The following is a 25414-nucleotide window of genomic DNA, read 5'->3' on the forward strand; positions in this document are numbered from 1 at the left end:
AGACAGACAGACAGACAGACAGACAGACAGACAGACAGACAGACAGAATCAGGGCTCTCACACTGAGCTACGTCTCTAACCCTGTTTTTACTTTTTGAGACAGGCCCTGGCCAAGTTGCCCAGGCTAGCCTTGAACTTGAAACCTTCTTTCTCAACCTCCCACAGTGCTGGGATCACAGATGTGCAGCACATCACAAGAGCCACTACAAGCTTTGTGTCTCTTCTGATAAGGGCACTAATCCCCTCACACCAGGAGGGCCCCACCCCCTCCTGACCTCATCTAACTTTAACTACCTCCCAAAGCCCCCAACCCCTGATACCTTTGGTCCTTAGAGCTTCAAGGTAAGTATTTGAAAGAAACACAAATATTCACTTCATAACCCTCTTGGCTTGAGTTTCTTTTTTAATCTTCCACCTACACTGGTGGCGAGAATCTTCCAGTTCGCTTTTCCTCCCACACGTGTGCCTGGTGGCCTAATGGCCCTCGTCTGCTCAGCACCACAGCTGAGTGCCTCGTGCTCCTGGGCCTCCCCTAATGATCTGTGTCCACAGACAGCTCATGGCAAACCTGAGCTGTCCACATTTTTAGGGGCCACCGATTTCATTCCTATACCTCCACGTTCACTTTTAAATGATTTAGGTGATTATTCTGAATTGACTGTCATCACGTAGTTACATATTGCTTCATTTTCTGACAGCATTTTCTGTTTTGGAGAAGAGATTACTTCGTAGCAATCTCCTCTTTCCCAGGTTCCCATGGGAGAAGGGAAACTGAGTCAGAGGAAACAACCTCACGTCCTGCGTTTCTCCCTCAGGGCCCCACGGCAGCGCACATCCAGCTGATCATGGAGCGACTGCTAAGAAGGATCAACCGCACGGTGATAGGGATGAGCCGGCAGTCCCCCCACATTGTGAGTGTCTCTCGCCGCAGCTTCTGCTGCCTTGCGTCCCGTGTGCCTAGGAGCCCCGGGGCTCAAGCCCCACTCCCCGAGGACCCTCGCATCCTGGGTATTGGGCATATTCTTGAGCAGATCCGAGGTCTGACATGGGCTTCCTGTTCTCCGTTGTGTGTGTTCTCTCAGAACCATGAGACCCTTTATGTTCAAGGAACAAAGATAAGCAGGAAGGCAGGGTGGTGCACACCTTGTAATCTCAGCACTCGGGGAGGCAGCAGCAGGAGGACCCTGAGGAAAGAAAAGCATGAGGACTAGACATACTAAGAGACCCAAGCACAGTCGAAAGGCAAATACACCAAAAGAATATAAAGTTTTATACAGTTTATTCTGGTTGTTCAAGAATGGTTAAATATTAGAGAATACATAAACAGAATGTCTTAATTCAATAAAAGGAAGCAAGCCTAACAATTCTGTCCATAGATACCAAAATGGTATAGCATATACTCCAAGTTAATAAATAAGAGGCAGGAATGTATTTAACATAAAATCATTAGGAATCATAATACTTAGTGGTCATAGAAGAACCAGGGTGTTCAATCTCAACGCCATTGCTTAACATTTTTTATAATTAAGCAATTTAATAAGAACCATGCTAAATATAGCTGTTGGTAAAGGAGCCATAATGATCGTAATTGTCATTTTTTTAAAACTGAAATAGCATTTTGAGGAAACTCAAATTTCATAAAAACTGAAATTTTTATAAACTAATGAAGAGTTTCTTAAACTAGATTAGTTTGCAACAGGTAATATTCAGGGTCCTTTGTATATAACACCGGTATCTACTTAGACATAAAGAAAACTTCTGTTTAATTGAGTCTTAAATATATGAGAGTAAAAATAACTATGATGATGTCTGCAGATGTAGCTCAGGTGGTAGAGTGCTCACCTGCGGTGTGCGAAATGTGGATTCAATACCTAGCCATGCAGAAAACAAGAATTGAGAGTCAGGTAAATGATTCGCCAAGTGGAAATAATAATGAAGCGCTTACTTGTCAGATTAGAAAATAATAATTAAATAATACAGGATTCATGCAATACCATGCCTATATAGAATGGAGCCGAGGAATTGAAAAGTAGACTTGACTGTATGAACATTTCCTTACCTGTAGTAAATTCTGGCAAAATTTTATTGACTCCTGTTATCCCTTCAAAATAAATGTCAAATGGAATGAAGAGTTCAATGTAAAAAAATTAAAAGCAGCTGGAAGAGCAATGGAAATGAAAATATATCTGACCTTACAAGAAATGGGATTCTTAGGCATTGGGGTTCATGCCTGTCTTAGTTACTCTTCTCTCGTTGCTGGGACAAATACCCGACACACAAAATGAAGGAAGGAAAGGTTTATTTAGCTCTCAGTTACTGGAGGTTTCAGTCCATACTCAGCTGGGTCCAAGACAGAGCAGCACAGAGCAGAAAGCAACCTTTCATGGTGGCGGCAAAGAGCAAGAGAGCAAGGGAGGGGTAGCAGCAGCTCAAGCAGCTAGCTTCTCTTCCCTCCTTACATTGTCATGCAAATTACCTGCCCCAGGGTAGGGGAAGTACACCTATGGGTACTTCCAGTATTTTCCCACCTATGGGTAATCCCAGCAGTACTAAGACCCATAATCCCAGCCTTGGATCACACATAATCCCAGTGGATCATGAGTTAACACAAACTCTAGAAGTCCTCACCCCATGACTGCATGAGGCTTTGGGGGGACAACTAGACACAAACCATAACAATGCCTGTGATACCAGCGCTCTGGGAGGCTGAGGCAACAAGTTCAAGCCCACCCTGTGTAACTAAGTAACTTAGATCCTGTCTTGGAATTCTAAAAAGGCTAGGGATGTAGCTCATTGGGTTAAATACCTAGTGCTATTTTTTTTTTAAAAAAGAGCAGAGTGCCGGCCAGGTAGCTCAGCAGATTAAAGTGCCAGCCTAGGCAGACACAGGGGTCGGAGGTTGGATCCCCAGCCTGCCATGCTGGCCCCGCCCCCAGGACTTGCTGAGAAAGCAAGTGAGACTGGGCGTGGTGGCCTGCGCCTGTAATCCCAGTGCTTGAAAACAGGAGAATCACTACAAGTCCTATCTGTGTAGTGAGACCCTGTATACCTTATAGACACCCCCAGCACTGAATACAAAAAAACCCCAAAAAACAAAAAAACAGATTTGTGAATTCCAGAGAACTAAAAAGGAAAAAAGCAGTTATATTTTGCTAAATAAAAAATGTAATCCCCTACATGGGAAAATACATGCATAAATTAAATGTTGAGCACCAAACTGTAAAAATTATAACGTGGCAACTGGCCAGTATCTGAATCACACTAAAAAAAAAAGCCACATCATAGGCATGAATGCGTGGCAGGTAGCTAACAGTCTCACCCGTCATCCCATCACTCAGCAGGCAGAAACAGGATGATCAAGAGCTCAAGCCCAGCCTGAGCTTCACAGTGAGACCCTGTCGTCTCAAAATAAAAATACCAATGATATTTGGAAAGGATGCTTAATATACAAAACACTAAGGAAAATATGTCATTTAATAGAAAAATGAATAAGGAATATGAGTGAAAAACCAAATGAGAAAAGTAAGTGGTAAAGGAAAACCAGAAATGCAAATTAACCAAAAGTGAGATTAAATTCAGTAGCCAGAGGAGGCAAGGACCTAAAGGAACATAAAATTTTTGATAGTGGTATTAACACAAACTATGACAACTTGCAGTACATATCAGAAGCTTTAGCACAGTAAGTTTGCACTGCCTTATAATAAGGAGTATTTTTTTTTTTTTTTCAGCAACAAAAGTGCAAGGAGCACACAGACAGTCTTGCATGGTTTTTGTGTTTAGGAAGACAGGGTTGGGGAGATAGCTCGGTGGTTTAAGTGCCTGCGAGGCAAGGGCAAAGACCTGGGTTCGATCCCTGGTGCCACATGCTGTGCTGACCCCAGAACCCTGGACATGCTGTGTTGGCCCCAAAACTGGGCCTGGTGGTGCACACCTGTAATCCTAGCACTGGGGAGGCTGAGACAGGAGGATCGCCGTGAGTCTGAGCTGCGTAATGAGACCCTGTACCAAATGAGTGAATGAACGAATGATTTTTAAAAATTTTAAAAAGGAAGATACTCCCTCCCTATAGCGGCTGGACATTCATGTCCTCTGTGTCAGATTTATCTGAATGTGTGGCATTTTCACATCTGCATGGGCACAAGATGGCAGTGCCTCTGGGCACTCAGCTCTGGCTGCATGCCAGCATGTGACTTGTTCACACTGTCATAACCTTACAAATGCAAACCTTGGTAGTCATCAGCTTACTCATTTTTTCCCCTCAAATCTGGGGTGCATTTCTACATAAGTCCCACACTGCGGCCACTGGCATAAAGTCTCTAGAGTTGGCAGAACTTCTGGCATTCAAGTGCTAGAGCAGGAGCTGGGGTCCCCCCGTGCTTCTCCCATCTGTCCACTCTCAGCATCACTACAACTTGAATAACCCTCATTGAAAACTTTTGGGAGTGTTTCAAATTTTGAAGATTTCTGGACCGGGGACTATGAACAGACTTTACCAGTTGAGTATCACTACTCTAAAACAAACAAAAAACCAAAATCCACAGTGTTCCAAAATTTATAGTTACTTGGAATATTTCAGATTCCAGGTTTGCTTTTTTTTTTTTTTTTAAGCCACTACAAAACAATACTAAAACAGAAAAATTACAAGTGATACAAAATTTCACTAAACAAAAGGGTATGGGTTTCACAGTATTTGTTGTATTGTATAATGTTGTCTTCAGATTAGTTCTTCACATTGGATTCCAGGTTTTCAAATTAGGGGCGCGCTGCCTAGACCTGGCGTTTTCCTACTAGCTCTGCACCACATTCAGATTTGTCACACTGATGTGTTTCACGCATTTCCTCATGAAATTCTGTACTAGGATTCTGGCTTATCACAAAACTCAGTTCAGCGGGTGGGGAGGGAACCAGAGTAACTGGCGTCCGAGTCTCAGTCTTGTCTGTTTTTTATTTTTATTTTTTTATTTTAGGGAAGGGTCTATAGGGTGTTCAGGGTTTCACTACTAGATGTGACTTGTAATGATCCGCCTGTTTACAGCCTCCCAAGAGCTGGGATTATAGGCGCACAGCACCCAGTCTGAGTCACAGGCTCAGCACCCCCTGGGGGCGGGGCCACACTGCAGGCCCAGGGCTGGAATCCCGGGGCCCTAATCCGCTGAGTTATTTGGCAGGCCCTTTCAGCCTTGTCTGTTGGTGGAGCCTCGGATCTGTGTTTCTGCCTTCCTCTGCAGGGCAGCTTTGTGGCCTGCATGATTGCTGTCCTGCGGCAGATGGACGACAGCCACTACAGCCACTACATCAGCACTTTCAAGACCAGGCAGGATGTCATCGTAAGTTGTTGGCACTGGGTCCTGATGGTCCGAACACTTCCTGCAATTCATTTAAAAGCATCAACAGCTGAAGCTGAGCGTTCCAGTCCAGGGTTCTCTTCCTCCACACCTGCAGTGCCTTGGGGTTAGATCCACAGCGGAGTGGAGTCTTACTTGCTGTGTTTGATAGAGTTTGAGGAAGAATCCAGTAAGTGCACCATGTGGTCCTATCATACTCCATCAGTCCCGTGCATTTGTTAGGAACATTCGGGAGATCTTCTTCCTCTGAGAAGAGCTAGTCTCATGTAAAGGAGCACTGGTTGCCCGTTTCTCCATCTTGGCTGTGAAGTTGTTCTTGTATCACACCCCTGGCTGCAGCTCTGGGGAATTGTTAGTAGAGCTGAGCTGTCCATGAAGAAGGTGTCATCTGACCTCGCAGAGTGGTGGCCTGGACACGGCTCTGGGTTAGCAAGTTACAGCCACGTGATGCTAGGTTTGTTCAGATGACCTCTGTCACCCAGAGGTTTCTTAATTTTTTTTTCTAATGTTCTTTACGCACTAAATTTTCTTCTTTCTTTGTGTGTTTTACTAGAAGCATGTGGCCCTTGAACCCAAAGACATAGAACTTCTTTCTTACTCCCGTCCTTTTTGTTCGTTTTGTATTTTTTGGTGATGCCCAAGAGATGCACAGTTAAGGAACTGGACAAAGTACTGTCTGCAGTAAGGATTAAACCCGGGACCTCTTGTCATAGTTTGGTGATGGAGCCTCGTGCTGCAGGCAGCATGGGGTGGTGAGCACAGCCGTAGGTAGATGTGTCCACAGGTGCCTGGCGGGAGGGAGTCAGGGCCGGAGGGGCAAGTGAGCTGGAGGCCAAGGGCAGCTGTGTTTCCTCCTTTACTGGACTGGGTGGCAGATCAGAACCCAGCTTTGAATTCTGTCTCCTCCACTTCCTTGAAGGAGATTTAGAGCAAGTTATTTAGCCTCATCGAACTTTGGTTTCCTCATCTGTAAAAAAAATACCTAGCCTGACAATTAATGTGTGCCAATTAAATACCATGCTTTGCGCTCAGTGTGGAGTTAGTGCCTATTAGGAGTAGCTATCTGTACTGACTTTTTTATTATCAGAATCTAAGATAAAATGATAGGCAAACTATAATTGGTGGTGGTGGATAACAGGCGCTCCCCAGTGCTCTGCTTCAGGGTGCCGCCCCTCGGCTTAGAGCACCTGGTCCAGTGCAGGCAGTGTCATAGGCAGCATCTCAGCCCAATCCCTGCCTCACGAACTGTGAGCTCTTGTTCATCTGAACAAAAAATGTGAAAGTTAAGTAATGAGTGAGTACCTCAGATGTATGCTGTTAATAGTTGTAAATGTTCGGAAAATGTCTCTGACTTCAGAACTAAGGATGAGCTAGTCTGCCTCGCTTTGGAACCAAAAGGACATGGGGCTAGCACTGATTTTCTGGCCAGATTTGTTCTCATCCCAGCGTCCCTCAGCATCAGTTCAGGAAATTAACAGACTGACCACTGGATCAACAGGTCACCCACCAGCAGTCGACCCCGCGAGGCTTCCTGCCTACCTAGTGCTGTGTGCTGGTCACTGCGTGAGGTCCTTCATAGGGTGGAATTGGAAGGAGAAAGCCGACTGGATTCAGGTTTATGGCTAGCTACCTAATGAAAATTTTTCTGAGCCAGGTGCAGTGGTGGATGCGTACATCCCAGCACTTGAAGACATGCCGGGAGTGCCTGGCAGATGAAAACTAGACATACGGGCCACACACTTGGTGTCCATAGCCCTAGCGCTTACTGTAGCTCTCCAGCTACCTGGTGGTTGTGACCTTTGGCGGGTCTTTAGTTTCTACCAGACTTAGTTGTACCATTTGTAGAAAGCAAATTCTTTTTGCATTTATTTTCCTTATAGCATCACGTGATGTGATGATCAAATTCTATGATCATTTGCTGTAACCATGCGTCCTTATCCCCAAAAACCTGCGGTCACTGTAGGGCCAGGACTGTGTCCTGTCTGTCCTCGGGCCCTTCTGGCCACCTGCTGGCAGAAGGGCCGTGACTGACGCACTTTCTCCACTAGCCTCTTCTGTTCTCCGCAGGACTTCCTCATGGAGACATTTATCATGTTTAAGGATCTGATTGGGAAGAACGTCTACGCCAAAGACTGGATGGTCATGAACATGACGCAGAGCAGGTGTGGGAGCGCGGGCCGGCCCAGGGGCCCAGACGCTGAGCGCCGCGCTCTGCTGCGTGCACTTTGGGGGGTGCTGGCAGGACTTGAACTCTGTGCTTCAGGCCCACGCTCTGTAAAGCGAGGGGTTCCCCACTCCCATGTGCTTGCGGCAGGCGCCCACGGTCTGCATCTTACCTGGGTCTTGGGCTTGTCCTTCCCAGCAATCCGGCCTCTTCCGTCTGATCTCTCTCCTCCCACCCCCACACTGGTCCCCTGTATCTTCTTTTGGCAACTGCACGTGGTCATGACCTTCAGGGCTGTCCCCCTCTCCCAGCCTTCCCTCCCATGACCCCCCCAGGGTTACCTGTGCTCCAAGCAAATGAGCTCCATCCCCAAACACACATAGCCTCCGCTCTCTTCATGTGGCTGCTTCTATCTGCAGCGCCTTCCCACGGTCTCTGGCTGTCCACCTTTGTCCTGTCCCCTCAGCCCCTTCTCAGTGTCCTCTCCGGTAGAAGCTTTTCTACTCCTGTGTTCCACCCCAACTTTTCCAGATGTCATTGAGATCCTCTCATAAAATTCTTTTCACGTTCTCTGTTAGATGATGGTTATGTACAAGTCTAGATTTCCCCCACCAGGGTGTAACCTTCTTAAAACCAGCTTCCGTCTGAGCTCGCCTCACCATTACTGGCCCATAGCTATTGCTTGCTGAACAGAGTGAAGTAAAACAAACGTATTTCATGTGAAAGGGGCTGGAGTTTTCGTACTGAGCCAAACCTCGCAAATCATTATTATACGCAGCGCTGTAAAAAACGTCAGAATCCTTAGATACTCAGATCGGAGAGTCGCTGCTGCAGAGTGAGCGCTCCCTGAGGCTCCGCCAGCCTGTTCAGTGTCAGCTCCATGCTGCACGGAGCTCGGTGGTGCTGTGGTCCGGGCACTTTGCCAGCCAGTTCAAGAAGCACAATGCCTGGGCTGGTTTTGGCAGACTGCTCTGTGTACTGATGGAGAACGTGTGGTCTTTCCTGGCCAGGCCTTAATTTGCTTGTTTTTTAATTTTTCCTACAGCAAGGGTTGAACCCGAGGCCTTTAGGCTAAGCTGCAGCATTATTCCTTTATGGATTTCGTTATTTTAAACTAAATTGGCTGGGCTGGGCTTGAACGTCTGATCCTCCTGCTCCAGCCTCTCAGAACGCTGGTATTGCAGGCGTGAACACTGGCAAGCTTGGGCTCTTTCTTTTTTTGGTGCCAGGGATTGAACTCAGGATCTTGGGCTTGCCAGGGAAGTGCTTATGCTGCTAAACTCTCTCCCCAGCCTCCTTGGTTTCATTTCTAACATGGTCAGGGAGGTGAGCTGTCTCCAGGGCTGCAGAGTACCCAGCTCTACCAAGTGCTTTCATCCCCAGGGTTTTTCTCCGTGCCGTCAACCAGTTTGCTGAGGTTCTCACAAGATCCTTCATGGACCAGGCAAGCTTTGAACTTCAGGTGAGTGTACAACCCACCCAGAGGTTCCTGGGTTTCTAGGCTGGAGCAAAAGAACTTTCCACTTAGAGAAGAATTGCCTCAGACCTCATCACTGTCAAATAAAAAGCTTTTCCTAGGGCCAGCCAGATAGGTCAGTGGCTTAAAGCGCCTGCTTAGGCAGGTTCAGCAGTCGGGGTTCAATCCCCAGCATGCTGTGCTGGCCCCACCTCTGGGGTGGCTGAGACAGTGACTGAGACTGGGCATGGTGGCGCGCACCTGGAATCCCAGTGCTTGGGAGGCTGAAAACAGGAGGATCACTGCGAGTCTGATCTTTGTAGTAAGATTTTGTAGACCTTGTAGTAAATACATTGAAAATCAATAAATAATTAAGCTTTTCCTATATTTTCTCATGTCCTATAGCATACATTCCTGTCGTGTCATCCTCCAAGCAAAATAAGGCTTTTTCTTCTTTCTTTCAAATAACACACAAAAAGAACATAAAGCAGAAAATGTAACTAAGATAAGCAAAAATAAGAAATCTGAAACCAGTTTCAGTGGGGTACGCCTGGAACCTCAGCTACTCAGGAGGCTGAGGCAGGAAGGTTGCAAGTTCAAGATCGGCCTGGGCAACTTAGTGAGACCTTGTCTCCAAAACTACTCTAAAAATGGCTGAGGGTGTGGCTCGGCCGCAGAGCGTTGGCCTGGCACGTGCAGAGCCATGGATTTGGGTCTTGGTACTGCAAAAATAACAATGAAATAATAATAATATCAAAAGTACAAATATGCCCATCTCCCTTCTTTGCAGTATGGATGTCCCTTGACCAGCAGGAGATGGCTGAAACCACAGATTAAAGTTCTAATTTACAAATCTGACACAATTAGAGCTTAAAAATAACTGATAATGAACTAGAATAACTATAATATAGTCTAGTAAAAATCTAATGAATGTGGTCTTCCTTGAAAGAATCAACATAAAGACTGGCATGTTCAGACCATGGTTGACTGCAAATAACTGAAACCTCAGAGAACTAGACCACCTAGGAGGGGGTACAGCAGTAGTCACATACTCTGCTCTTAGTATTTGGGGGTTGATACTGCGTATATTTACATAAATACTCAAACATGTATGCCTACACCTAGGCCCATGTATGGTTATTGCTTCTACCTACAAATGGTCCTGTGCTCAAAAGCAGTTCCTGTGCGTGCTATATGAGAGGCCAGTGTACCACTAGCTCCACCTTCTTTCCATCCCTCCCTCCCCCTCCTCCCCTCCCTCTCTCTCCCCCTCCCTCCTTCCCTCCCTCCTTTCCTTCCTCTCTCCCTCTTCCCCCTTCCCTCCCTCTCTCCTTTCTTCCCCCCTTTCTCCTTCTATCCCTCCCTCCCCCTCCCTCTCTCTCCTCCTCCCTCCCTTCTCCTCCCTCCCTCTCCCCTCCCTCCTTCCCTCCCTCCTTTCCTTCCTCTCTCCTCCCTCTTCCCCCTTCCCTCCCTCTCTCCTTTCTTCCCCCCCTTTCTCCTTCCCTCCCTCCCTCCCACAAATATTAAGAGTATTTCCATGTACGAGATGCTATTCTAGTTCCCGTGAAGACGTATCAGGTCCCTATTTTTGCAGCGCTCATATGCCACCGTGTGTTTTGTTCATGCTGCGCTTTCTCTGCCATGTGCCTTTGCATCTGCAGAACCTTTAAACTGGCCAGTCCTGAGTAAAGGATCCAGTATTCACATACATGTTTATTTAGAGAGAGTTGTATATGTGTGTATATATGTGTGTGTGTATGTATGTATGTATGCACCAAAATAGAGTTGAGCCGTGTAATTCTGTGGTAACTTGTTCATCTACTTTTTTTTTCTATAGCCTATGATTTTTTTTTTTTTTTAATGGTGCTAAATATTTTCACAGGATTTTTTTTTTTTTCATTTTGTTTTTTGTTTTGTGGTACTGGGGATTGAACTCATGACCCTGAGCTTTCCATGCAGGTGCTTAGTCTACTGAACTATCTCCCCAGCCCTTCCACAGTATTTTTAATTGGGAATGCAGTCCCTTACATGGCTGGACCATGATTTATTTTACCAAATTCTTCTTAAGAACATTTTGATAATTTTCATTTTTCTGTTACATTAAATAGTACTGTGATGACCTTCCTTGTTCTAAATTTTTTTAATTAGCCACAGTTAACTTTATAGGGCAAGGTTTTGGAAGTCTTTACTAGTTCAAAAGTTTGGCAGAATGCTAGGGCCTTAAATACGTATTGCCAAACCACCCACTATAAATAGGTACACGTCTTGGCAGCAGTTTTTCTTGATCCCAGGAGAAAAGAAAAATGTAATGTTTGAATTTTCAAAAAGCTTAATGTTGAGACCCTAAATTCAGGACTGAGTCATTGAAACCCGAGAAAGAACAAAAAGTCCTGTGGATTTTATTTTGTTTTTTTCATGAGTCCCCAGTTAATGTCTTTCTACCATGTGGCTCTGTTTTGTTATGACTTACTGATGTTATTTTCCTTTTCTTTTTGCCCACTCAATTCATTTTAAACAGCTCTGGAACAATTACTTCCATTTGGCAGTAGCATTTCTCACCCATGAGTCCCTTCAGCTCGAAACCTTCTCCCAAGCCAAACGCAACAAAATTGTGAAAAAGTAAGTGTCCTTTTAAACTCGCTTAGGATTGGGAAGGTGATTTATCTGTTTATATTCAGAGTGATGTGTTTGGTGGGGATGAAATGACCATTCAATAAATGTCCATGTTGTCAGCGTAGTAGGTCTTGCTCACTTCATAGACCTAAAATTCCCTCAAAGTTCCATCCTTCTTCCCATCAGCCATCCTGTGCTGTTCTAAGCTACCTGGGAGGCACAGGTCAGCCCCCTGTGCCAGGAACACCTGCCATCTGCTGGCAGTTCTTGCAAATTGCAGGCTTAGAGCCTCCCCAGCAAAGTGGGCTCCTTTGGTGCATGGTCATGTCTACCAAAAAGCTAAATTCCTACAGAATCTACAGATGCTCTCCACGTTTCCTGTCTTGGAATTCAAAACAGAATGATGTGCAAGACTAAGGAGAGGTTAAGGAGTGCATTCCATAGTGTTCCCCCAGGTCTGTTTTGGAATTAAGCGAAATTTTCAAATACGGTCCTAAATATGGTTCTGGCTTTTAAAGACATTTAAAAAGAATTTGAAAAAGAAAAAAAATCCTGTTTGGGGCACTTGTGCAGGAAGAGAGTGGTGACCACAGGCCATGTGCGAGAGCCTGATTTAGGGTGTATCGGGAGCATTTCCAGTATCCATTTTTGACACTTACATTCCATTTGCTCAAAGGAATCCAGCCCCGTGTGTGGTATGTGGTACGGGTCAGACTCGGGCATGAGAATCCGTAAGAGGCTTTTCAAGCAGCTTTGTTTTACCTCCAGCCAAAAGTCATTGCCTCCTGGCCCTGTGTTTCTTCACGAAGGCAATGCTGATGAAGAACCTTTGTTAGACAGTATTTTCCTAATCACTCCCCCACGAAATTTCAGCACCACAGATAAACTCTGTATCTGTTGATGTGCTGCATCAACATGAATTATCTCCATGCTCCATGAAATCTCTGTGCTGCCTACCTACATAAGGACAGCCAGGCCCGGTGGTCCCTGCCTGTGATATCAACATTCTGAGAGGCTGACGTAGGAGAACTGAACCAGCCCGGACAACTTACTGACTCAGTGAAACTTTGTCTCAAAATAGAACATAAGAATTAGGGACATGGCTCAGTGCAAAGGCCCCGAGCTCCGTCCCCAGTACTGTGAATGAATGAGTGAATGAACATACAAATGGATGAGTAAAGAATAAGAAGCAGTAAGGCTTACTTTTGCCTGCAAGGACCAGTTTCATGCCTGTGGAGGGTATGGCGCCCATTGGGAGCACATGGACTAGTGCAGTGGTAGCAGAGCTGCAGTACATATATCACAGCTGGCACTTTGTCATCATCGAAAGTTCTAGAAGTTTGCCATCACTAGGCTAGAGATTTCTGGCATGAGCACTTCGAAAACCAGGCTGGTGTGGGTGTGTATTTCCCAAGTGTGGGTTCCGAATGCCACCCTGCACGTTGGCCAGAGGGCTCATTACGTAGAAGCAGCCCCTCGCTCACCTTCTTTTCCTCAGGGCTTCACTCTTCTTTCATCATTAAACTCGTCTTCTCAGTTATTTCTCAGCATTTCCATTTGGTCACTTCTGCTGCTGAAGATGCTGGTTGAAGCTCATTTAAGTCCTGGCCTCGTTTCCTCAGTGCTTCTGTCTCACGCAGGACCCTGAGGGCAGCGGGCTGCTTTCACTGCCCCATCGTGCGCTTGGTTCTCCATCTCTGCGAGTTCTGCATGTTCTACTAACAAACAGATCAAACATCTTCGGGGGGGAAATTATACATCTGTACTTGATACGTAGGCTTTTCTTTCTTCACATTGTTCCCGGATTGATCCGGTATCACAAGCAGTGCCATTGCATTTGTACGCTCAAGGTGTTTTAGATAGGCTAGAGATTATTCAGAGCAAAGGGGAAGATGTGCGGGTGATGGGCAGGTCCTGCGCTGTGTTACAAACAGGATGCAGAACCTGCAGATTAGGGGATTACGGAGAGTCCTAGAACCAATCCCCTGCCGACACCCAGGAACCGCTGTATGGCATCCACCTTGTTTCCACTGAAAACCCTTTTCTTGGTTTATGGTCTTCTTCCTAGATACGGGGACATGAGAAAGGAAATCGGCTTTAGGATCCGGGACATGTGGTATAACCTGGGTGAGTGTCGGCGCCTTGAGCAGGCCCCAGCATCCCACAGTGACTAGTTCACGTAACTCCGAGACTTACTTGGTCATGTATCTGTAAGTAAAAGTTGATTCATGGGTTCTGCACTCTTGTCTCAACTGGAACATTGACAATAGACTGTTGTCACGGCATCCACGCGTTGTCAGAACACTATCCCCTCGCTTCTCAATTGAGGCAGTTTACCCACAGAAGCCCTTTCTTTTCCTATGGACTCTGTGGTGGAAGATTGCAACGCTCTTGTGAGTGGGAAGTGAATTTTAAATATTCTCACTTACTTTCATTTCAGGTCCCCACAAAATCAAGTTCATCCCATCCATGGTGGGTCCTATTCTGGAGGTCACTCTGACCCCAGAAGTAGAGCTCCGGAAAGCCACCATCCCCATTTTCTTTGACATGATGCAGTGTGAGTTCAATTTCAGTGGAAATGGCAACTTCCATATGGTAAGGAGCAGCGGGCTCTGGGAGCTGACTAACGCGTGTGCGCCAGCTCTTCCTTATTGTCTTTCTGTACGGAGAAGCAGTAGCCTGCAAATGCAAATTCAAGTCAACGCAGACACTCCTTTTTGTATTTCATTTTGTAAATCAGTTAGAGATGGCATCAGACGTCCAGGCCCAGAGCCGAGAGCCGTCTTTTCGCTCCGTGTGTTTCTGCGGCGGCACTGTCCCTGCTGCAGGCTGACTGTGTGCTGTTGATCCTCCTGTGTGCTGCGGCGCAGCAGTGAACCGAGAGCATGAACGCGTGGCTGACGGAGGGGTGTAGTGCATCCAGCTCCCATCCTTCGCTTGCCAGCTTTGAGGGCTTCAGTTTACCAACTTCTCTCTGTTGCCCAATGACCTTTGTACAAAGGGCGTTAATACCGAGATCTTTTTGTAGCTATGAAGCTCAGCAAAAGCAGTCTTAGTACTAAGACCAAGAACAAAAAAAAGAGAGAAAATGAAATCATGAAGCTATTTTTATATGCATAGTTGTAACGGAAAGTAACGTTTTGGGTTTGTGGTTGTTGCATTGTTATATTTTTGCAAGAGTCACACAGACTGCTGCTGAGTGTTTGACAGGGTCTTGGCGTGCTAGCCTTGGGCCAGGAAGAGCGAGGTCCTCCCCACCTGTGTTGTAAACCATTCCCAAGTGGAGGGGTTGGGCTAGATCTCAAAGGATTGGACGTGTGTCCCTAGTGTCCCCTACTAAGGAAGCAGCACCCTCCTGTGAAATTTCTCATTCTGCTTTCAGTTTGAAAATGAGTTGATCACAAAGCTGGACCAGGAGGTGGAAGGAGGCCGAGGAGATGAGCAGTACAAGGTTCTTCTGGAGAAGCTGTGAGTGTCCCAGGGACAGATCCTCGTGTGGGTGGTGTCGCCGAGCAGCAGGCAGGGCAGGGCCTCTGCTGCCTGTGTGGCAGTCAGGCAGCCTCAGGATCCTGTGTCCTCGCCGGGGCCGACAGGATTTGCAGCCCCCGCTACTGACACTGTTGAGCTGTGAGTCAAACGCCTGTGTTTTCCTGGCCACCAGGCCCTGGTGGACTGAGCAGATGGAGGAGAGGAGGAGACGTTCAGCGCAGTGGCACATTGCCCAGTCTTTGAATTTTTGAACTCCAGCAAGAGTGTTAGCACCTCTAATTATGGCTTCAAAGCAACCATTTAAAGGAAAAACATTTCAAGATCCACCTTACATTTAAAAATACTTCATGTCCCATAAAAGACCTCTATGAACAAAGCGATTCTGTCCCCTGCCAGCTTGCTCTTCCCACTGCCTGTCCCTCACCCCTTCTCTGAGCACATCCACTCCTTCCTCTGAGCTCACGGTCACCTCTGTCTCGCTGCATTCCACCCTGTCCATACACGTTCCCCTCCTCCCTCTTGCCCTCTCTGTTCTCTTCTGCGCATGTCCCAGAATGGTAAAAGAAGTGTCAGTGCTTTCAGCCTCGCTGGACGTTGGTGCTGAGAGTGTGCTGGCTCTGGTGTCCTCCCCACAGGTATCCGATTTTGCGTCCAGTGATTCAGTCTACCCAGCACCTGCTTTTGTTCTATCCAGGAGAATATTTTATTTTTAATGTCAAATGATAAAAATGATTAAAATGATCAAATAAATAATTTGATAAGCACGATCCAGTGATAAAAATGAGCTGATACATCAGCATAACACACTGCAGAGTTCATGCTTTAAAACATTGGGCCAGAGAGATGGCTCAGTGGAATAAGTGCTTCCCTGGCAAGCACAAAGGCCTGAGTTCAATCCCCGGTTCTGCAAAAAAAAATTAAAAAAAAAAAACAAACAAACAAACATAGTGGTGACACTGTTGCTATTATTATTTCCAAATCGTCCACCATTCCCTGGGCATGTAGGAAACCTGCGCTCGATCTGTTGTGTTCTCGGGACTTTCACAGTATTGACCAGCTGCATCCTCTGAGTATGCACGTGGTTCTTTCTGTTTTCACCTATTTTGTGAACTAGGCTGAGCATGAGGCCAGGGACCAGCACTCTACCTAGTCAGGACAGTGGAACTGATGGATAGCTTAGGTTTGAGGGAGCGAGAAGTCTTTCTGATTTCGTTTTTCATGACGTTAAGCCCTTTGGGGGATGATTTTGTCCTGCTTGACCTTCCACTCTCCAGTTTATGATGCTAAGCCACCCCGATGCCACACAGAACAGCGAAACAACTTACATGTGTATGGAAACACACGCCATATTCACACATGATGAATCCCTCATTTCTAAAAACTGCTACAGCTTAGTTTTCATGTAAAAAATCTTCATTTTTTTCCTAGCTTTTTGGGATCACTGGTTCAGAAAAGCATGATTATTCAAGTTGCCAAGGCTAAGAATAACCCTGCAGCCTGCACTAGTTCTTTGGACCCATTTCTTTCTCTTCTGCTTTCTTCTTCTCAAGTTCTCTTTAACCATCCCCCTAAGATGCTGTAGTACTCTGCTCCGCAAACTCCTTGTGTATCAGCCCGAGGTCAGAGAATTGGACCCCAAGCGTAGCCCCAGTCTGCTGTTTACAACTCTGCATTTCTACCTTTTAAAAAAGTCTTTTCTTGAAGAGCCACCTGTCTTAATGTCCACCAGTTTCCTTGGGGCTCTCTCTCTCTACCAGCCCGAGGCATCCCAGAATGCCCATGAGATGCCAGGCTAGGGAAAGATTGTCTCACACAGCTGACTGCAGTAGCCAATCAGCATCAGTGAGCCTTTAGACAAAAGTCCTTGTTTCTGTGATGTCCAGTGAAAGACCCACAGGCACAAACTGACCTTCCCAGAAGGCCGTGGGGGGCTGGGAGCCGAGCCAAGTGCTAATGAAGTGTAGCTGTGGCAGGAGTAGAGGCCCAACCAAGGGAAGGTACCAGGACGGGGTGGGGCGCAGCAAAGTCTGGGCACGTCCACTCAGCCGACATCCTCTGTCACTGACTCCTGCCACCTGCTGCGAGGTTTTGTCGGTGCTCACAAATGTTCTAAAAGGACAGGGTAGAAACTGGGCATTTGTCTCTACCACAACCCCCTCCAGGCTTCTAGAACATTGCCGGAAACATAAGTACCTCTCTGGCTCCGGGGAAGTCTTTGCCTTCCTGGTCAGCAGCCTCTTGGAGCACCTGTTGGACTACAGAACCATCATCATGCAGGACGAGAGCAAAGAGAACCGCATGAGCTGCACCGTGAATGTGCTGGTAGGTGTCACCCCAGGAAGGGAGGAGGGTGCTGCGCGGCTGCCATGCTGCCTGTGGCGCTGGGCCAGGGCCATCTCCCGGTGCACAGGTTCGCTGGGTCACCTTCATGGATACGTCTGACCTGCCAAATCATAGAGCCGTGGCTGAGTCAGCTTTGGGCTCCCAGAACCTAGCAGGTGCAGGCCTTGAATATAAATTTGGACACAAAACACGCAGCATAAGCACCGAATTCACCCCTTCTAAAGACCATCCTCCACCTGCTTCTCTGTTTTACTAATAATGTTGTGGTTGCTTTACTGCTAGAATTGGAAGAGATGGACAGAATCCCTGTAGCACAAAAAGTTAGTCTGCAGCATCCTCACGAAGGTAGAACTCTTTGGTCTTGCCTTGCCTCGGCCTGTGTTACCCAGCACTGCAGACCTCCAAGGCTTAGGTGGCTGAGGACACCTCGGCTGACTGTAAACTAAGAAATTACTACCTTCCTGATTCTCTGAGAAAACAGTGTATAAGGCACCTTCAGGGTGAGATTGCAGTCTGTTCACTCAGGTTTTCATGTTTCTGGAAGCATGGTCCTTTAAGAAAGTTCTCTAATTTACCTTCTTTATGAGTTGCCTTGCCCTACAGAATTTAGTAAACGAAATGATGAGCTCTTTGGAAAACACATCATTGAAAAGCCATTTTTTGTTAACTAGTTTAAATTTACATTGGTATTTTATGATCTTTATTTTTTGGCAGAATTTTTATAAAGAAAAGAAGCGAGAAGACATATACATCAGGTAAGCTGAAGGAAACTAAATGCTTCAGCTTTTTGTGTCATGGTTTTGTGATCAACGACACACACCTTGCCGCAACACCTCGCTTGCTGCTTGGGAGCCCCATTTCTCCACAAGACTGAACTCTCCCAGGAGGCAACACAAGCACCTGTGAGGGAGTCAGGAGTGGGCCTGTTAGGCTTGGAGGAGAGAGACTTCTGCCGGGCAGGGAGGGAGCAGGCAGTAGAGTTCACCTGCCTTGGAGGCTTTGCCTGGGGCCCTGAGTCCCCAAGAGGAAACATTGGTGCGTAAATCACGCGTGCTCTGGGGCAAGATTCCATAATGTTGGCCTTCTTCCCAAAGGAGAGGAAGACCTGAAAGGTAGTTAAGGGCTACTGACAGAAGGGAAGAAGAAAAAGAATAAATAGAGTAGGAAAGTCACAGGCAGAAAAGTGACTTAACAGGAATAAGAGATGGGAAGTGACCAGCTCCTTTGCCAAGACAAAGTGTTCTTGTGGTAGAGGGGAAGGTGGAGCGGGAGCGGGAGCTGGGGCCTGAGCTGAATGCTAGCCCCACGTCTGTCCGGGCTGACGAAGTGCCACCTGTCTGCCCTTCCTATAGGTACCTGTACAAGCTTCGAGATCTGCACCGAGACTGCGAGAACTACACGGAAGCTGCCTATACTCTTCTCTTACATGCAGAGCTTCTGCAGGTAAGAGGGTCAGCGAAGCCTTTCTGGACAGAACGGAAGGTCACTGCCGATGTCCCGACCCTGTAGTGCCGTATGCTGAACATTTCATGAGGAGAAAGAACTTACGGAAGGGAAGTCCTTTATCTAAGGACATGTTTACACTTGATTTTAGCCAAGAAGCCAAGACGCGATCTAAGGACGTTTTTAATCCCTTCTGCATGGACACAGCTACTTTTCAGGCACAGGTTGGGGAAGTGTCATTTATCATTTATTTGAAAAGCCTTAGCAAGCACAGCACAGCACAGCTAGGAGATGTCTGGGAACTGACATTCTAATTAATGAAAGAAAATGCACATTGATTAATATATAAAGAGCTCTGTTAAAATGCAGCGAGGTGAATTACCAATAAAGTACCGTCCAAGTATCCTCCTATTTATGCTCACTCTTCAAGTAAAGTCGTATGGTGGCATGTATTTCCAGCGAGCCCTGACCGCCTCCTCTGCCTTTGGATTTATGCGTAAGCTTGTGTCATCAGTCTCTGAGCAGCTGGGGCTCACGCTTGTCACTAACAGAACCCTCCTTTCCCCGCCTGTGCCCCTCCCAGCCCACTCCCACTGCTTTCCCTCACTATGTCAACACTGTGGCGCCACCATCTGCTCCCTCGCCCTCCTGGGCATCTTTGATTCTTTCAGTCGCTGCCTTTCATATTCTCCATGAACAATTTAGGGGCTCCAGCCTCCCCTGGAATGTTCCACTACTCCGCCCACTTTTCTTTTATCTACTTGCTGCCCCCTGGCCTGAGCCACCATCATGTCTCACTCGTGTACTTTAGTGGCCTCTTCTGAAGCATCTTGGTCTCCATTCTTATACCCAGCATTTAATTTTCTGCTACAGTTGAATTAACTGATTGTTTTACGGTGCTAGGAATTGAACCAAGGGCCTCAAGTGTACCACACAAGCATTCTTCCACTGAGCTATGATTTTATTTTATCCTAATATGTATTGATCCTTCTGTTTGCAGCCTTCCCAACTCTGGGATTATAGGCGTGCACTATAGTGGCCAGCTCAGCACACCCAGGGTGGGGATCGAACCCCAGTCCCTGCTCTTGCCTAAGCAGGCGCTTCGTATGCTGAGCTATCCCGCTGGTCCACTCTAATGAATGTTCTAAGCTAGGAAACAAAGGCATTCCCTGCCTCATACTTCCCAGAGGAAACTCACTGAAGTCCTACTCGAGATTGGGACTCTAGTGAGCTCACTATGTGTAGGTTAGTGAGTGGGGCCTGGTGATTGTGGATTTCACGGTAGGATGACTCTGAGGAGACCCTGGGACCTCAAACTGTAGGTCTTTTCCTGGGGGCTGTTGGAAAGTTAAACTCTCCCATCCTGATGTAAGGTGTGAGGTGCTGACAGAGCGTTCTTCCCAAATAGCTACTCGGCAGAGATGACATTCATTAGGCATAGTTCATGCTGCCTTGGTCCGGAGGTCCTAGCTTGTCACAGGTCCACTCCTGCACCTCTCAGTGATTACTTGCATGTCACCATGCTGGACCATAGGTATCTGCATGTTAGTTTTGCATAATCCTTGTGAGGCTGACGCTGGCTTATCTACTGCAGTTTTTTTCAGGCTGGGCATTTTCTATTCTGTGCGCTCATCTCATACCTGAGTCTGTTCCTTTTCAGAGCTGTTAGTTTTTGTTATCCAGCTACCTCCTCCCCGTACTGTATACAATAGTTTGTCAGTGAATAGCTTTGTGCTTTGAGAACACAACCACGGTTGCAAGCAGTGATAGGTTTCCCTCCTCCTCCCCGTATTTATAGTCCTAACGTTGTTTTCATCTGCTTGTGGCAGTGGTTCTGTCTTGACCCTAGTCATGTTGGTTACCAGTCTTCCTTTAATCTCTGTGAGCCTGAGAATGTCGTGTTTGGCCAGTTGGTACTGCACTTGTTTTAGTGCTAGTATATTGAGTGTGTATGTGTGTAATCTTTTCATTTAGTAAAGAATTTAAATTACAACATAGTTGAGTCAAATATATATGCATATAGACACATATACATGTATGTCACTGTTTTTTGTCATACATATTAGGTGCACTACTCTTTTAATGAATGAATTTGATGCACTAATTGCTAATGTTTCTTTGTTCCTTTTTAGTGGTCCGACAAGCCCTGTATGCCCCATTTGCTTCAGAGGGACACGTACTATGTTTACACCCAGCAAGAGCTGAAAGAGAAATTATACCAAGAAATCATATCATATTTTGACAAAGGCAAAGTGAGTGTTGGCTTGTTTTGGTACTCCTAGAAAGAAATGTGACTGTAATCAGTGCAGTTCTGAAGCTCATCACCCAGAGTTGGTGCCGCATTCACAGGTCTTGCTTTTTCTTTTTCCTTTATCCTTTTTGGTGATGAGGACCAAACCCAGGGTTTGTAGTTTCCTAGACAAGCATAATCCCCAGCCCTGAGTCACAAGCTAAATGAACCGTCCCCATGAAAACCTGCCTCACTTTTTTTTTGCGGCCCCGGGGATTGAACTCAGGCCCTTGTGCTTGCCAGGGAGGCCATCTATTCTACTGAGCCATCTCCCAGGCCCCCATATCCCTTTTGATGAGGTTCCCAGACCATCCACATTTCTGACCAATGGGCTATAAATTTGGGGGTGCCCATGATCCCCAAGTAAGTAACAGAACTCAGAAAAGTGCTCTGTGTAATGATTACATTCTATAATAAGGGGCTTACACCAGTACCAGCCAGAGGAAGAGACATCTAGGGCCAGGTCTAGCAGGTTCACAGACAGAGGTCTTGTTTCTGTCTTTTGAACTCAGGGCACATCACCTTGGCAACTGACCTCCTCACTAGGATGGTGGCTTGTGCCTGTGGTCTCAGCTACACAGGAGGCTGAGGCAGGAATATCTCTTGAGGTCAGGAGTAGGAGAGTAGCTGGGGCAACACAGACCTTCAACTAAAAAAAAATGTATTTGCCAATCAGGAAGCTCACCTGAGCCTCCGTAAATAGAAATGTCCACTGCATAGACTGATTGATTGAGTTCCTGGCTAATGATTGAACTGAGTCTCCAAGCCCCTCTCTTCCCTAGAGTAGGGCTAATAACACAGGGCTGGAACCTGCCACTTCCTTCCTACCTGGTTGGTGTTTCTGGCCAAGCCAGCCCACTCCCTGAGACTATTAGCATAAATGTAGGCGGGGCCTTCCTAGTCACCTTATTAGCATAGAGTCTGGCGTGGTGTGGTTTAAGGGGCCAATCAGCAATAGACATTCCTATCCCTGGGTGAATTCCAAGGGCTTCTTTTCTGAACTCACCAATTGTTTAATATTCAACAGTGACTCATTGACTTTTTGTCATATGCTTGTGCATCTTTGAACTTGAATATTTTCCATGAGTGAGAATAAGAATACATACTGGATTCTGAAAGGTCATGAATATTCTTCCAATGAGGACACTTTAATAGTGAAGAATAGAAGGGGCAGCCCATGTTTTCATAACTGTAATTTTCTTTTCAATTTTGCTGGGCACCAGGAGCATCAGTTGCTATGTATCCTCAGAAGATGGTTGATAGAAATGTGGCACACGCCTCATTCACAGGTCGCCCTGGTGTGACGCTAGAGGTTGGAGGTAACAGATTTAAATGGTTACAGGGGCAGGAAGGTGAACTAAACATAGAACAGGGCCAGGACGTGGTAGAATCTGTGAAAGTGTGTCCAGTGGAAAGGCTTGGGAATTAAAAATGGAAGAACAGAAGTTAGGGGACGATTGGGAGAAAAGAAAGATGTATTTTGCTAGCCAAACAAATCTCAAGTTCAGCCTTGCTAGTTCCTGTGTCCCAGTCTTTATGTCTGTATTCTTAGTAAAATCTAGTTAAAGTACGAATAGTCAATAAGCTAAATACTATCTGTTCTATATGTAAGGAATTGAGGCCTAGCTAGTAGGATATATTTGCTGAAGCATTTTAGTTCTTGAGCACTTTGTCCTCTTAAAAAATTACTGAGGATCCCAAAGCATGATTGTTCCTGTGGGTTCTATCTACTGATATTTGTACTCTTTGAAATAAAAGCAGAGCAATATAAATATTTACTTGCTGGTTCCTTGAACAGTGACAACGCTGCTACCTGTTAACATAGAGCATCAGTATTTAGGAAGCTGCTGTATTTACCAGAGAATGCCTGAGCTCAGTGGCACTCATTTCGCCAAGCTTTGGTTAGTGGAAGCGACAGGATGCAGGTACCTGCCTCAGCGTTCCTTCCGCTGTGGTGTCATACGTTGTGTGGCCTCTGGGCTAAGCCTGGGAAAAGATAATAGAGCATTATTAATAGTATGATTACAGTAAGCGCTGTTGACCTCATGGGCACCCTGATTGGAAGCCCCTTAGGCCTCAGGCACTCGGGATGGCAGGAGGGATGGGGTGGTAGTGCTCAGACTGTAGCATCCTTGTGGCTTCGGGAAAGAAAGATTTTGTCCACACAAAGGCTGAAGTGTGTCAAGAAAACCCTCGGACCTTTAGCCCACCTGACCACTGACGTTAGCCGGGTGATGGCCAGTGACACCAGCACTGGCTTGGTGACTGCTCTTTCCGCTGAGTCTCACCCTGCTTTCCTATCTCTGAAGATGTGGGAGAAGGCCATCAAACTGAGCAAGGAGCTGGCTGAGACCTACGAGAGCAAGGTATTCGACTACGAGGGCCTCGGCAGCCTGCTGGTGAGTGGGCTGGCAGGGCTGCCGGGTGGGTGCTTGTGGAAATGCTCTGTGGTGGGTGAAGGGAGTCCTCTTCCTCATGCTCCTCTGGATGCAGAATTAGCTTGCTTGACATTAACCAAGTGTGGCCTCAAAGTTCTGATTACTGGGCTCCAGATTCGCTCCCCAGGAAGGCTTAGGAATGGGGGGCAGTGCTGCCTCCAGGGGAGGGGAAGCACCAGACCCCACAGAACAGGATGGCTCTCTCCACACCCCCTGCAGCACCCTCCTTCCCAGGGTGCTGGTTTTCCTATGGATCCTCTGCATTCCTTTTTTAAATTAATTTATTTTTTTTATTGAGAAGTAAATATGAATGAGACAGTTTCACAGCTGATTAATAGGACACAGTTTTGATAGTCAATACACTGTACATTGTTATCTTCTTAGTGGTTATCCATAGTACAAGAAGCAGACAGGATATTCTGTCCAAACACTGTTAGTACACCTCTTTCTTCTCATTGAGTTAAGCAAAAGTAGCTGTAAATTTATCCTAACTATTTTGTATATATATAAACACAAAATGATCTTTCCTTTGTATCCTTTTTTTTTTTTTTTTTTTTTTTTTTTTGGTCTTGTCAGAGGTGAATATTCCGTTGGCATCTAAATACTGTAGGTGTCTAAATTCAACTAAACAATCCAACACTGTCTAGCAGTCTATAATAGTAGTGGGTTATCTTCAGAAGTTATTGACTTGAGCCTTTTACAGCTCATCGTATTAATATGGCTTTACTTTATATACCTCATTTTTATACTTTTCTGCTGGATGGTTAAGATCAAGATATAGCAAGACCTTTATAACAAGAAATGTAACTTTTGTATCTGATAAGGTCAGCCAAGTACTCTCAGGATTTATCCTATAGCCCTGTACCACCTTTTGTACATTCTTATGTCAGTGTCTGACCTGAGGATGAGTCACGGCCATTGCTTGACCAATTTGCTCTCTGTGAAAGCTTGAGAAAATGTTTTTTCTCTCCATGTGACTCTCCCCAGGCACACTATACATCATTGATCACATTCCTCTGTGGCTCCATAATCTTCTTGATTAGAAAATTTGGAGCACAGCTGAGTTACATGTTGTTACAGTACAGGTTCTCCTATGTCCTGAGTCTTCACTGACCTTGAAAGGCTAGGGCCAAAATGTTGGCTAACCATGTAGCCCTTCCTTTTCTCCAATTTTGATCTGCTAACTTAGTTTGTTAACCCTCCAGAAGAGAAGCTAATTATTAACCTGCAATATATGCAGTTCGGTTTACCCTATCTGTCAAAATGTCAAACATTTTGGCATATCCTGGAACAGGTATTTTCCATCAGGTATTGATATGTTGAACTTTAAGTCCTTGTAGAATATGAAGGAAAAATAATTATATAAAAGTAGAAATAAGCATGTACATACTTTTACAAAGAAATTTAGAAACCTAACCATATACGAAATTATAAGTCCTTATATTAGGGAGACAATACAATATTTACACAAATGGGTCTGGTTTATTTCACTAATAAGTATATCTTCAAGGGGCATCCACTTAAATATGAAGGCTTCAAGTTTATCATTCTTTGTAGCTGAGTAGTACTCCATTATATAAAAGTACCACATCTTTTTCAACCATTCCACATGTGACGGGCAGATCCTCTGCATTCCTAGCTCACCTCCTCCTCACTCTCACACTTGCACCCACATTTCAGATGCTTTTAGACAGCTCTTGTTCTGACTTAGCAAGACCTTATCGCAGAATTTTATAATAGAAAAGGTGTTGGTTCAGTGCAAAGGCCCTGAGTTCAACCCCCAACAGTACATGGATGGAAGGATGGATGGATGGATGGATGGATGGATGGATG

The 25414-nt window shown here is 45.9% G+C and overlaps 1 protein-coding gene across 1 annotated transcript in view; it reads left to right on the forward strand.

The window, feature by feature from the left end:
- The window catches only part of Dock5 (dedicator of cytokinesis 5), a 198375-nt gene that overhangs the window by 145143 nt on the left and 27818 nt on the right, over nucleotides 1-25414 (forward strand). The window contains exons 27-39 of the mRNA XM_004630671.2: nucleotides 816-911; nucleotides 5229-5327; nucleotides 7413-7507; nucleotides 8893-8971; nucleotides 11484-11584; nucleotides 13647-13705; nucleotides 14019-14173; nucleotides 14961-15046; nucleotides 17230-17389; nucleotides 18125-18165; nucleotides 18763-18853; nucleotides 20986-21105; nucleotides 23453-23542. Of these exons, the coding sequence (XP_004630728.1) occupies nucleotides 816-911; nucleotides 5229-5327; nucleotides 7413-7507; nucleotides 8893-8971; nucleotides 11484-11584; nucleotides 13647-13705; nucleotides 14019-14173; nucleotides 14961-15046; nucleotides 17230-17389; nucleotides 18125-18165; nucleotides 18763-18853; nucleotides 20986-21105; nucleotides 23453-23542 (1272 nt within the window). The remainder of the gene's footprint in view (nucleotides 1-815; nucleotides 912-5228; nucleotides 5328-7412; nucleotides 7508-8892; nucleotides 8972-11483; nucleotides 11585-13646; nucleotides 13706-14018; nucleotides 14174-14960; nucleotides 15047-17229; nucleotides 17390-18124; nucleotides 18166-18762; nucleotides 18854-20985; nucleotides 21106-23452; nucleotides 23543-25414) is intronic.

The sequence above is a fragment of the Octodon degus genome, unplaced genomic scaffold (assembly GCF_000260255.1).
Source record: "Octodon degus isolate 3935 unplaced genomic scaffold, OctDeg1.0 scaffold00036, whole genome shotgun sequence".
Lineage (NCBI taxonomy): Eukaryota > Metazoa > Chordata > Mammalia > Rodentia > Octodontidae > Octodon > Octodon degus.